Source organism: Theileria orientalis, chromosome 3, assembly GCF_000740895.1.
Source record: "Theileria orientalis strain Shintoku DNA, chromosome 3, complete genome".
NCBI classification, from domain to species: Eukaryota; Apicomplexa; class Aconoidasida; order Piroplasmida; family Theileriidae; genus Theileria; species Theileria orientalis.
The window spans coordinates 93,982-106,573 of NC_025262.1; the positions used below are offsets into that span (position 1 = coordinate 93,982).

General features: G+C 36.1%; 8 protein-coding genes across 8 annotated transcripts; 3 read left to right on the top strand and 5 right to left on the bottom strand.

Moving 5' to 3' along the window:
• Positions 1-324: 324 nt before the first annotated feature.
• TOT_030000037 (uncharacterized protein) lies at positions 325-1,460 on the bottom strand (the record flags this gene model as incomplete). The annotated part of the gene is made up of 4 exons (XM_009692781.1): positions 325-334; positions 426-794; positions 864-1,051; positions 1,086-1,460. The coding sequence occupies 4 exons, from the start codon at positions 1,458-1,460 to the stop codon at positions 325-327; spliced, it is 942 nt and encodes a 313-aa protein (XP_009691076.1).
• Positions 1,461-4,074: 2,614 nt separating this feature from the next.
• Positions 4,075-5,479, bottom strand: TOT_030000038 (GPI anchor transamidase; the record flags this gene model as incomplete). The annotated part of the gene is made up of 3 exons (XM_009692782.1): positions 4,075-4,775; positions 4,806-5,006; positions 5,041-5,479. The coding sequence occupies 3 exons, from the start codon at positions 5,477-5,479 to the stop codon at positions 4,075-4,077; spliced, it is 1,341 nt and encodes a 446-aa protein (XP_009691077.1).
• Positions 5,480-6,066: 587 nt separating this feature from the next.
• On the bottom strand, positions 6,067-6,569 carry TOT_030000039 (conserved hypothetical protein; the record flags this gene model as incomplete). The annotated part of the gene is made up of 3 exons (XM_009692783.1): positions 6,067-6,278; positions 6,355-6,442; positions 6,531-6,569. The coding sequence occupies 3 exons, from the start codon at positions 6,567-6,569 to the stop codon at positions 6,067-6,069; spliced, it is 339 nt and encodes a 112-aa protein (XP_009691078.1).
• Positions 6,570-6,648: 79 nt separating this feature from the next.
• Positions 6,649-7,761, bottom strand: TOT_030000040 (nuclear transcription factor Y subunit B-8; the record flags this gene model as incomplete). Its single annotated transcript, XM_009692784.1, has 4 exons — positions 6,649-6,819; positions 7,011-7,140; positions 7,192-7,444; positions 7,551-7,761. 4 exons carry the CDS (start codon positions 7,759-7,761, stop codon positions 6,649-6,651), a joined length of 765 nt encoding a protein of 254 aa, XP_009691079.1.
• An 894-nt stretch (positions 7,762-8,655) lies between these two features.
• TOT_030000041 (hypothetical protein) lies at positions 8,656-9,187 on the top strand (the record flags this gene model as incomplete). Its single annotated transcript, XM_009692785.1, has 5 exons — positions 8,656-8,736; positions 8,772-8,830; positions 8,912-8,935; positions 8,969-9,040; positions 9,073-9,187. The coding sequence occupies 5 exons, from the start codon at positions 8,656-8,658 to the stop codon at positions 9,185-9,187; spliced, it is 351 nt and encodes a 116-aa protein (XP_009691080.1).
• Positions 9,188-9,481: 294 nt separating this feature from the next.
• TOT_030000042 (serine/threonine protein kinase) lies at positions 9,482-10,320 on the top strand (the record flags this gene model as incomplete). Its single annotated transcript, XM_009692786.1, has 6 exons — positions 9,482-9,634; positions 9,671-9,732; positions 9,802-9,918; positions 9,961-10,084; positions 10,179-10,260; positions 10,298-10,320. The coding sequence occupies 6 exons, from the start codon at positions 9,482-9,484 to the stop codon at positions 10,318-10,320; spliced, it is 561 nt and encodes a 186-aa protein (XP_009691081.1).
• Positions 10,321-10,560: 240 nt separating this feature from the next.
• On the top strand, positions 10,561-12,157 carry TOT_030000043 (uncharacterized protein; the record flags this gene model as incomplete). Its single annotated transcript, XM_009692787.1, has 4 exons — positions 10,561-10,653; positions 10,751-10,870; positions 10,977-11,128; positions 11,167-12,157. The coding sequence occupies 4 exons, from the start codon at positions 10,561-10,563 to the stop codon at positions 12,155-12,157; spliced, it is 1,356 nt and encodes a 451-aa protein (XP_009691082.1).
• Positions 12,149-12,321, bottom strand: TOT_030000044 (uncharacterized protein; the record flags this gene model as incomplete). Its single annotated transcript, XM_009692788.1, has 2 exons — positions 12,149-12,214; positions 12,268-12,321. 2 exons carry the CDS (start codon positions 12,319-12,321, stop codon positions 12,149-12,151), a joined length of 120 nt encoding a protein of 39 aa, XP_009691083.1.
• Between the last annotated feature and the right edge of the window lie 271 nt (positions 12,322-12,592).

Below are 12,592 nucleotides of genomic sequence, written 5' to 3' on the forward strand. Positions count from 1 at the left end.
TCATGCTTATATTATGCGCATTGTGTGTATAATGCATTTTGCCCTCAAAAAACGAACATTTCTCTCACATTTTCGAGTGTTTTCTTTCTTATTTTTGCACACACTAACGCATTTACTTTTTCATTTTATTTTCATTCTTATCACATTTTACTTTTATTGAAGTAAATTTTAGTGATATTACATATTAAATATCTGAAGAATCTCAATATATTTTCTTAATTAACCCACGTTTCCCGAGTTTACAACATTCAAATTTAAATACTGTACAAACTTCACACAAGTGTGTGGATACCTTTTTTGTGTTTTTACTTTTACCAATCAATTTTATTTTGGCCTAAATTATTTATTTTTACCTCGAACTCACATTCCGTTTCAACACTTTGTGGACTACAAGTTTACCAATTTTAATCAGTTTTTCGACTTACTTCGTTTTAATAGCTCGTTCTACATTATACTTCAATTTAGAGTCAATGTAGTTGAATAGGTTTTCCAGTGATTCTTGCACATCCGCTGAATTATGATATCTGTAAACGATTCCTATATTTGAGGCATAACCATCTTCGTCACTGCTACCGTTACACATTGCTTCATTTTTGTCAAATACGACAAATGGCAGTCTAATGAAGTGATCAATTTTGTATTCATCACAGATTGATTTGACGTTTGATGGCCCAAATATATTCTTTGCGTTTCCGCAGGAATCACAGGTGAAATATGCCATGTTCTCAACTATTGAGAGTATGGGTATTTCCAAGTCGTTGAACAGCTTTATTCCCTTGACTAAGTCATTATTGCTGTAAAATCAATGTGTAACGTAATATTAAATTTCCTCATACATTAACAAGTTTATAGTTCTACAATACCTTAAAACATGAGGCGTTGTTACTAAAATTGATCCTGAAATGTGTATATTTTCCACTAGTGATATTATTACATCGCTCGTCCCCGGTGGAAGGTCAAGTATTAAGTAATCTAGGTCCTCCCAGTTTGTTCTGTATACCATTTCGTAGCACACCTGATCTATTATTGGTCCTCTATATGCTGAGTATCCCTAATAAAAAATTTGCGATTTCATTTTCACATACACTGTAGTTCTTTGGTCTCAAGAATTCTGACGACATAATTTTAATCCCTTTGAACTTTTTGGGTTCCAAACACATTGATTCTGCATTTTCACTGCTATTATCGTCACAGCAATCATCAGAATATGATAAATTTACTGTTTTACAGCATCTATCCCTGTGATTCGTCTCTGTGGATTCCACATTCGTCCACTTCACCGAATCTCTATCAAGCGAAAACAGTTCTGCCAAACTTGGTCCACAAATATCCAAATCGCATATTCCTACTTGTTTTCCCTTGGATGAGAACGTTATTGCCAAACAGGCCGCCACTGTTGACTTTCCCACACCGCCCTTGCAACTGTGCACTGCGATAATGTTTTTTACTTTAAAATTCATGTATTTATCCTTTTTATGTACATTTACGTGTATTCATATTAAATTGAACATCGTAACCCTATTTTTTGGTTGGAACCTTCACGCAGAATGAGGGGAACTCCTGGTTTAAGTTATTGATAGATAACTCCATCAGGTTTTTGTGTTTGTTCTTTAGCAGTGTACGATAGTTTATATTTTTCGCTGCCGCTATTTTTCCCAAGGGGATCTTAATGTGCGCCATATCTGCTTCCTCCTCATATTTCACGTTCAACGGCAACACATCTCCTGGTTCCACAGATTCTACTTATTACAATGTAAATAGGTTGTATTTAAAGTGTGTTGTTTTATTTAATTCAAATATTGTAGCTGTATGGTCTCCATTGTTGCCTTTAGCTATTTCTGTTGATTTACCTGATTTTGTATCTACCGTTTCGTCATCCGGAGCGTCAAAACAGCTGTTTTGTATGACTTTGTATGCGTTTTCGTACAGAAAATCTTGCACGTAGCCGTACGCTTCCAGCAATCCTCCGCTCAACTTCGCTAGTGTCTCCTTTCCCGGGCTCTCGTCCTTCACTGCTGATGAGAACGGCTCGTAGAGGTTTTCGTACGGAGACATCTCTCCTCCTGACCCCTTCAGCTTTTGAGCTCTCGTGTTTAGCAAAAGGTCAAACTTATCTTTGACCATGTTGGTTGACTTAAATTCTGGGAGGGACAGGTGTGCCTGTGTTAGGGTCTTCGTTCCTTGGGTGTAGGACACAAGACTCAATTGTATCTAAAGTGTTAATTTTCGCTTCCTTCTTACCTGTCTGAGAGTTTGAAATATGTTTGCAAGCCACATGTTTCTACTCTCCTTTTGCGATATAGACCAACAGGCTCCAAGTAGGTTTCTAAACTCCTTTTTACTTTGCTTAACTTACATGAATATTGTTTTGGCTTCCCTCAACGGTCTCTGATTCACCACATTCAAGTTTTCGTTCAAGTGTGTCAAGTGCAGTTTCATGTACACACATGCAAATAGCTCCACTGCTCTGCTGTTTAGAAACTTAAGCACCTCTGCCTTTGCGAAGTCTTCCGCTTCCAGCTCGTTTCCGTAGTACAGCTGAGCATCTTAATTCAACTATTAACTTACTTTGTAAAGTTCCAGAAAGTAGTCGTGTGCGAACGAACTTAGTAGTACGAACCCGTGTACCTCCGTGCCCTAATTTATAAATCATTCACCACAACTGATACCTGTGGAGTGCTCTGCAGATTCGTAAAACATTCCTTTATTCTCGGCAAAATTTCATCGCCTGAAACATCAATTAGAACTAGTTAAACTTGGTAGAGTAACTACTACAATAGTGTAATTTGGTGAACTATGGGAAATTTTTCCTTTAACTGGTACATTCTTCGACACTTACATTTGTAGCCCATATATCTGTGCAAATTCGTCAACAGCAGGTTGTCACAGGTATACTGCAAATGCTTGAACCTAAAATCCCATATTTAACTTCAGCCTTACTTTTGGCAGTGATAAATGTGCTGAATCAGTGGCACTATCCACTCGGCCGTCGCCGAGTGGTGCGAGGGGCCTGCGACTTCGTTCACTGAGAACGCCACCGACACTCTCACGTAGTTGGCCGCTGACCTTGCTGACGTGAGCGTCTGTGCTCCCGCCAGGTACATTCTCGCGAACTTGTGGAGTGCGCCCGTGTCGTTGACCAGCTCCGACATCTTCTTCAGGTGTAGCTTCTTCACGAACTTGAAGTACGACTCTGAGGCTGTTCCGAAGACCAGTCTCGCCACTCCGTTGAGGTAGAGGTCCTCCTTTCCTCCTCGCAGCGATTGCAGCTCCACCACCTCCTTCAGTATCTTCCCTCCTTCCAGTGCCATCCTCTCGTACACTCTGTTGCGTTTTATTAGGTTTAAATATCGAATTTATTCACGAGAATGGACACACATATTTATGTGATTAAAAACGCAACAAGGACTCATTTCTATTTCACTAATTTTACGCTAATTGACTAATAACTTTGCTTTTTTTAATTTAAAATTACCCTGATCCATCGTGAGCAACGTCTCTGTATATTTCTTGAAAGGCCAAAAGCGATAAACTATTTCCCAGGTATCCGAACCATCCTTTCAGGTCTTTCCAGACTGCGCATTTTCTGTTTTGGCAGTTTTTTGGCAGCGTATGTATCAGCGATGTGTTCTGCTCGCTCGTCAGCCATGGGCAGTTTTCTTCGTGCTCCATTTATATGCAATTTTTAGCACTCTTACATATAAACTATAATATACATCATATAATACACAAAAAATTAGTGGTTTGTCCTCAAATATAAATGTGCACTTACTTGTTTGTTCAGACACTAGCCTCACACATCAGTGTCGAATCATTAGAAACTTCCGCTGTTTTCCACCAATTTCCTTTTTTATTTTTTATTTCTTTTCACGTTTTTCATTTTTACTTTTATTTATTCATGTTACTTTGGAAGTTCCTTCATCTGTGTAGATATGTACATGGTAGACACTTTTTTCCATTCTCCCTAGCACATTATTTTGAATTTGTTAAAATTTTGTTTTAAATCACTTTTCTTTCCAGTCCAAAAGCAATACTCTTATTTTCTATTTGTTCCTTCTCGATTCTCCTTTTTCTTTACGGGTAGCGTATTCTCATTATTGCTTCTTTCGCTTTCTGGATAAGTGTTATGGTTTCCACCTCTTCTTCGAACTTAACTTCCTTTATTTTAAAATTTTTCATTCGCGTTTCTCTGTTTTTACTGTTCTTTCTCACTCCGAACTTAAGTGAATTGATGTATATTTTGCGATAGTTGAATATGAACTGGCCCAGGTATATTTTTTCCATTTTCGAGACCTCCTCCTCCTCTTCGTACAGTTTCTTGTTTACTTCGTACTTCACTCTCTCCTTTTTCGTGTTTCTTTCGTAGTTTCTCAGCAGCTGCTTCAGTGACAGTCTCGACACTGACGCTTTATCTGTTCCGTATATGATCCCAGAGAGCACTGTGTTAAGGTAATTCCTCAATACGTACGTGAATTTATCGCAGGTTGAGATTGATATGTACGGGTTCGGGTTGTGGCTGTAGCTACTCTCTCCCTTAACGCTAGATGCTACCCAGGCCAGCGGTATTTCCTTGTCCACGTAGTTGTACATTGTCGACGCTTGGCATGTGTCCAGCAGTGTGAATATTTTCATTTTGGGGTCCTTTATGTACATCTCTTTGAAGTTCTGTCCCATTTCCAGCGACGATATGAAGTCCTTCGCTTGAAACTGCAGGTACGAGTCTCCTCCGTGGCCCGTCATGTATATAAACTTCGTGTATTCCGTATCTCCTTCCACTACAAATCTCTATTAACCCACATTCTTACTTGAATAATCTGTCATCACCTTCAAACTGTTCGGCATGTTCTTAGGGTACCTTTTCGTCATTATATATCTGAAGTGACTCTTCCTCAGTCCGTGTCCGTTATACTTGATCAGCAGGTCCTCGTAATAGTTATTCGACGCATCTTCTGATATCTTCGCTGCGTAGTGGTCGAGATTTACTGTCGAATCCAGGTATATTCTTCCTAAAACAGCCATTTGTTGATCCGTGTTTCCTACCTGCCGCTGTGTTTATTGGATGGCATACACATGTTTCCGGCATTATTGGCGACAGGTACTTGTTTGACAGTTGTCCGTGCTTCACGTACTGCGACAATATTGCAAACACGTTTCCTGGGTGTCTGTAATTGTAATAAAACCTTGATGTGCTCATAAAGGTCGCACTCACTTGCTTATACTTACTAAATACACTTGTTTTTACTTCATTTATTTTATTCTGGAATGCGAGATAGTCGCTAATGCTAAACTCTTGTGACAGCATCCCTTCAAATCCTTCACTATATACTTTTTTATACTGATTCAAAAGGCCGTATGTGTCAGGGCCCATAACTGTTGACAGTCCGAAATAATTATCGCGAATTAAACTCGGATTTGCAACAACTGTCGAGAAACCAGTTGCGATTACACAAATAAATTCAAATAAAATTTTTATATTCATTATAACTATTATAAGTTACTACATTAACGATACGTGAAATCCATACATTCCTTCCAATACAGATTAAAATCCCATTAAGTAAACATCCACATTATTAAATACTAATTATAAATTTCTAACTATGCTTAAAACCCTTCATTCACCATATAAATCATTTTCATTATTCAAGAGACTACGATAGTGTACACACCCACTTTATCATTATCCAAAAATCAACAATATACAACCATACTACAATAATATGTACCAATTCCTATTATACAATTAGTTTAGTACTGATAGCATTGCGAAGATCGAATAGAATAAGAACACTGGCTGAAAACACAGGAAGTGCTGATTATCTATCGTTTGATTCCTTAAAAACCGATACAAAACTACAAACAGCCATTTTACACTTCTTCAAACTCACTTAAGCATGAATACAGGAAGGAAGGCAACATGAACAGTGCTCTGTACACGAGAGGGACCATTTGTGAAAATACTGAGCCTACGCACATTGGAAGCATCAGGTACATTGTGACAGAGACGACTGACAACCAATGCCTATGAATATTTCATTATTTGTCCACTTTTACTGAGATTGCAACTTACACATAGCACCCGAAGTATGATGCGTTGATTCCGCAGAATATTGGTCCAATCCACAGTAGTAAGAAGAAAAGGACGAATCCGTTGTTATATTCATTTATGTTTTCCTTTCTCCATGGCCGATACACACTCCTATTAATATTAATTTGACGCATACACACATCATACAGTGAATACAAAATCGATATAAAAAACGGTCCCAGAAAGTCCCCTAAAATTAATTTTATTTTCCTTAATTTCAAATTTTTATTTTTATTTATTTTTATATTTATTTTACTTCATCTTACATTTTATCAAGTCATCCCCGCTAGTCACATAACATGACTTTGTAAAGACATAGAAATACTTTTTAAAAACGTCTTTCAGATCTTTACCCTATTTAACACATCAATTAGATTATCTAGTAAGTTAATATATGAATAATTCCTTGTTTATGTGTATATTTCTATTCGATTCTACTAACCAGGGCGTATGACACATTTTCTCGACTGTTAGGAAGCATTATTTTACATATTATACAAATATTTACGTTAGTGTAATTTACAAAACTAACACATTAAATTTTTTATTTAGTAGAATTATTAATTTCTTGGGTTTGTCTGTGTAAGGTTGCCATCTTTCATTTTTTTCCAGTTATTAAGATGCACTTTTAGGGTTTCATCGTAGTGTTCAAACCCTAATTTACATATGGCAATGAATATATCTTCTGCGTTTAACGTTTTTCTTTTTTCCATACTACACCTTGCAGATGCCTAAACGTTGATTAGTTGTTTTGAACAGGTTATTTTTTCTTTATTTCTGTAATTTATTTGATTGATCATCTATTAATTTAAAACAATCACTTAATAACATTTGTTTTTTAAAATTTGGGTTTCTTTGCATTTTAACTATCATGAGGCACTCAACTTATAGTTTGGTTATTTTGGTTTATTCTATTTCTTACCTGGCTTGAAACGAAGAAGATAAATTCCGTCACACATTCTCTTATCATATCCTTTGCTTGTTTGGCTATCTTTGCGTTGTTTGGAAGCACTTCCCTCATTAGTCTGCTTATGTTGGCAATTGGCAATGTCCTAATAATTATTTTTATTTAAGCTTATTAAGGGTCATATATAATCACCTACGTTTCACTTTCGAGTGGTTTTCCAAATGCCTCGAAGTCTGCAAGATTTATCCTTTCGAATATGTTTGCGTTGTATGTGCTATAAGGTTCATATAAGTCCTCATTGTTGTCTTTGTTTTCTATTTTTTCCTGATTTTCATGTTGATTTTCTCCCTTTTCAACCATGCTTTCAAGTTCTATCTCCGGTTTGTTTAAGTTTTCCATGGAATCACTGCTCTTTAGTTCGCCCTTTGATGTGTAAGATTCTTCCTGTCCTAAAATATGAATTATTATGTTCTAAGATATATACGATGAACATTAAACTAATTGCATTATTTAATATTTGGCCCAGGGATAAACTAAAATTACAAAATTGTATACCCGTTTTTTCGTTTTTTTCGCAATTTGACTCCGTATTTCTAAGGTTGTAGTGTGAAATTATTTTGTTATTATTTGCAGAATCTTGGCTAGAATTTGGTTTTTGCCTTTTGGGGTCAGGCTTTCTATCGTTGCTTCTAATTTCACGTTCGGTGTGTAAATTTGTTTTATCGTTATCCTTTGTTTTATCAGGATGCGATTCGCGTTTTCTCATTTTTAGTCGCTGTTTTGTAAATAAAGAATCGAATACTTAATGATGCACGTATTTAAAGTTTTGCACATTTAATCACAATTCATGTGTTAGTTGTGTTTTAATAAATTTATTTTGATTATTATAAAATTTCGTACTCGGCGTGTTACAGTGACCCAACAATGTATATTTGTGTTTATAAGGCAATAAATTGTTACTGAATGTGACTTATTACTTACACATAATATTTTGAATATTGATACAAGGAATCTCTACCAAAATGTGGGATTGGTAAAAGTAAATTATATATTATCTATGTACCAGAAAAAATGTTAAATTAACAATTACTAAATTAACCCAATATTACAATACTTATGTGTAGCAAACAAAATGGAGTAAATTAAGGAATCATGGGTTTTGTGGTATTTCACTGAATCGGGTTGTACCCAAATTGTCAAAACAAAATATATTACTACATATAAAATCCATACACTTATAAATATTAAATTTTAAAAATATTTAAATATAAACAAATTATTTATTTGTGTATATCAACAATGGATTAAACGAAATTCAAGATTCCTCATATGAAACCTTTTTTATAATTAGTAATTAAGAAATTAAAATAAATGCTGTTAAAAGTTAATATAAATTTAAAATAAATATTAGATTACTATATATTTGTCATTTATATTCCCCATATATGTTTTATCGAAAACACGAAGAAACAAAATAATTTATTATTCTATATCCATTTAAAGAATTGTGATAGATTTTATAATTTGTATTAAGTCTATTATTTAAAATTTAAGTTTACCTTTTTGTCGATACTGGACATTACATTTCCTATTTATAAAAACCCTTATTGCTCGATTCTTGCATTTGATTACACTTTCCTTTATTTTAAATTTGTTAATAATGACGGATAGTCCTCCTGAAGACCCTTTGTTTAATTATAGGCAACAACAAAGGGAGAATTACGAATCTCGTAATCATTCTGTATGTTTATTTGCTTTATAAAAAATTTTATATAGAACAATAGGAACTCGTTATTTCAAGACGATGTATACACTAACATTCAATCAAATGATAGGTATTTTTCAATACTATGTAATTTTGTCTTACACTTAATTTATAACATTGCTTTTACATATCAATTGACAATTTATTTTAGGTATTCCGATGGCAGACTCAATGGGTAATATTAATAATACTTTATATTCTGTTTTAGCGGTGTAGCCAGTGATCCAACATTCCTAGGGAGGTTATTTGGAATGCTGAGGAATAAGGCAAATACTTTATCGTAAGCCCACAAATTATTATAAATATTATCAGTAACTTTTTGGTTCCAAGCTATTCTAGTTTTACGACTTCTGAATCGATATCAACGGTTTTGTTTTTCACAGTTGTTGGCTTCTCCCTTTTTTTCTTATTCCTGTTGTTGTTTTAATTGTAATATATTATTCCTTTTATGTTTATTTTATAATTATTTACATATTTTTACATTCACATCGTATATAGTTGAAATTTTAAAAGTTTAACTCCTTTGTTTATGTTTCTTGTCGCACTACACCGAAAAGTATGATGTGAAATACATTAAAATCGTTTAATTATTAAATACATATTTAACATTTAACTTTGTATATTAACATAATACAACACCAAACTGATGTGTTGTTTGTTTTTTATTATTTAATACTGTGAACATTTTACTTTTCAAATTTTATGATTCTAATGTGTGATTATGCAAATCCTTAAATTAATATTTGTTATTCAAATAATCATAAATTCTAATTTAACACAGTCATCTAAACCGAAAAAGGACACTGAAAAGAACCCAGAGGATGTTTGTGATGGAGTATCCCAGGGAATACTATCACTAGTGAATGAACACAATGTACGATTAGTGACTTAAAACATATTTATTTTTCAGAATTTGGACGACAGGACCGTTGTCACTGCCGTTTTAAACAAGGAAGGTCTCAAACTCTTAAAGTTCGTATTACACACTTTACTAAGAACCTCATGAACACACATTTTGATACTCGCTTTAATTCATTTCAGGGGAAATGAGGAATTTAAGAAGTTAAAGCTTTCTAAAATACTCCCTCCCATTTTGATACTTCCAGATTCAAACGAGTGTTTAAAGATACACTCGGATAAGGAACCCTTAATTCTATGGTAAACAACTCAATTGAACCAGATTCATATAATTCAATTTAGTTCTTTCAACGAGTACTCTCGAAATGCTTGGTGGCTTCAACTAACAAAGCAAATTCTATGCAACAACAGAGGCAAGGCAAGGAACGAAGTTTATGGCGATTCATCGATAGAAGAACAGGCAGAGGTGCTTATAATTAAACATTTTAGCTATTTGTTATGTTAAACTAGGTCAACAATTTTAATTTACACCAAACTCTTCGTGTAACATCGATTCACAGGATCTTGAGCATATTTTCAACAAGGACGATAAAACTGGAATCAATATACACATTGATGGAAACGAAACCGAACTGCCCCAAAGTACTTTAAAATTTGTATCTAACACAATTTTTTTTAGTAAAAGTCCACTACAAAGGTTAGATGCCTCATTCACCTTGAAATGACAACACATTTTATTGAAAAGACAAATTTATTTGTATTTTTGTATATTTATTATTTTTTGTTAGTCAGTGTTAGTAATTTTACTCATTGTATTGACGTTTTGCTACCTACTTTGGCTTAGTGAAATAAATTTGTAATATATTTTTTAACCATTTTTATTTTTGAAACAGGGACCATGTTTGTCATATTAAATTACATTCGGTCCTGCATATTTAAACTATGAAATCTGGGTTTTTACTGTCCACTGATCCCAGTGTTTCCGTTTTAAGTGAGAGACCTAGGGAATCTGACAAAACTTTGGGCTCTCGCAAGGTATTATTGTTACCCTTGTATATTATTTACACATTTAACCGTTTTTTATAATTTTTCCATAATATTCACACATGTTCTATTAATTTATTTTGTTTAGTACAAATACGACGACTTTGACTTCAACCGAGCCATTGGAACTGGCAATTTTTCTACAGTGTGGCACGTGACTCTGAAAACGGACCCTCACAGGTCCTTTGCGATCAAATCATACAACATTGTTGGTAGACTAGCCGATTTTTACCTTAATTAACGCTCATACTACTCCTATTTACTATCTATACTTGCTTAAATATCGCCAATTAATACAATTAATATACTTTTAGAACGATGTTACTTCGAAAAATCAGCACGTTTTTGTTAAACAGGAACGGTCTGCTCTGTTACACTTAAATTCTCCTGGTCACGAGAACGTCATTAAACTCGTCGGCACTTTCAGAGACCCCTCTTACGTGTACCTCGTCTACGAGTGCGCCGAGTATGTTCTGAATTTAGCTTAGCTTACTATTCATTTAGACTCGAGCTCTGGGAGTTGATCAAGCACTGCGGGTCAATTTTCGACGATATCGCTCGACACTTCTTTCTTCAAATCATCGACGGCTTGGAGTACATCCACTCCAAGGGCATTGTGCACCGGGACCTAAAGTGCGAAAACGTCGTGATTTCCGAGGGCACTTTGAAAATAATAGATTTCGGCTCGTCGAAGTTCCACACTGACTCAACCACGACCCGTTCTCAGTGCTTATCTGCTCCTGCTGATCCACATTCCGTTGTTGATCCTGACGAGCCAGCCGTCGACTCTAGTGAGCAGCACACGGGGAATCTGGACGATAGCAGTCACCAGCCTGGCAGTTCGGATCAGAACAACGGCTCCGCAGACTCACGCGGGTACCGGAAGAGCCGGGGGACCCGGGTCTTCGAGAACTACGTGGGCACTCCCAACTTCATGGACCCTCAGGCCATCTCGAACAGGGACGCAGGCTTCAGGCGCGACTTCTGGAGCCTCGGCTGCCTCCTCTACCAGCTGCTCTGCGGGCGCCCTCCCTTTTCCGGCTCCACTGAGTACTTCGTGCTCAAGCGCGTGCGGGAGTTCGACCTCGTCTTTCCTGACTGCGTCAACTCTGACGCCAGGGACCTCGTCCGGCTCCTCCTCAGCTCCAACGAGCAGCCACCGCTCAGCTTCCCGCTGCTTCGCCAGCACCCCTTTCTCAGCGTCAACTTGGACTCAGTCAACTTTGTGCAGCTGCTCGAGCAGTCCCGGGAGTGGCGCCGCATCTGCTACCGCATTGGCGACCTGCTCATTCAACTCACTCGTTCTCGGTCTCCTGACACTACTGTGGAGTTTAAACACAAATTTGACGACTGCATTCGCAGTCTCAAGGACTCTGCTAAGAACTCTAATATGCACGTAATGGACCGGTTAGTAGATTTAATGTTCTGGTCTCTTGAGCAGACCAAACTTGAAATCGTTACTGAAACCTTCGAGGCTGATCGATGGTTATCTTGACCTTTGTCTCATTTTCCTTCTTTTTCTTTGGAGACGGTGCGTCCTCTTCTTCTTCCACTAAATAATTTATTAGTTGCTGTTTCTTGTTTTAGTTACTTTTTTGTTCTTACCTTCCAGCGCATTTTTGCGTGGGCCTTCTTATACCTGCTGGCCCCGTGTGACATTTTCAACCACCTACATGTTATTATATATTGCAAGCAACTATTAAGTAATTTGTGGATAGACAATCGTTCCCGATTTAGGGCACGTCATTCTCATCGGCACAAATAGAAAGAGGTTTATAGATAATAAACGTACCTTAATCAAATAAAATTGTTTAAAAGATAGTTAATAATGAATTTGTTCTAGTGAGTTTATCCTGCCCCATGATTTATATGTGGTATTACTAAATTCTTTCACGCCAAGATGTAGGATTTTGGCTAATTTCAGAATTAG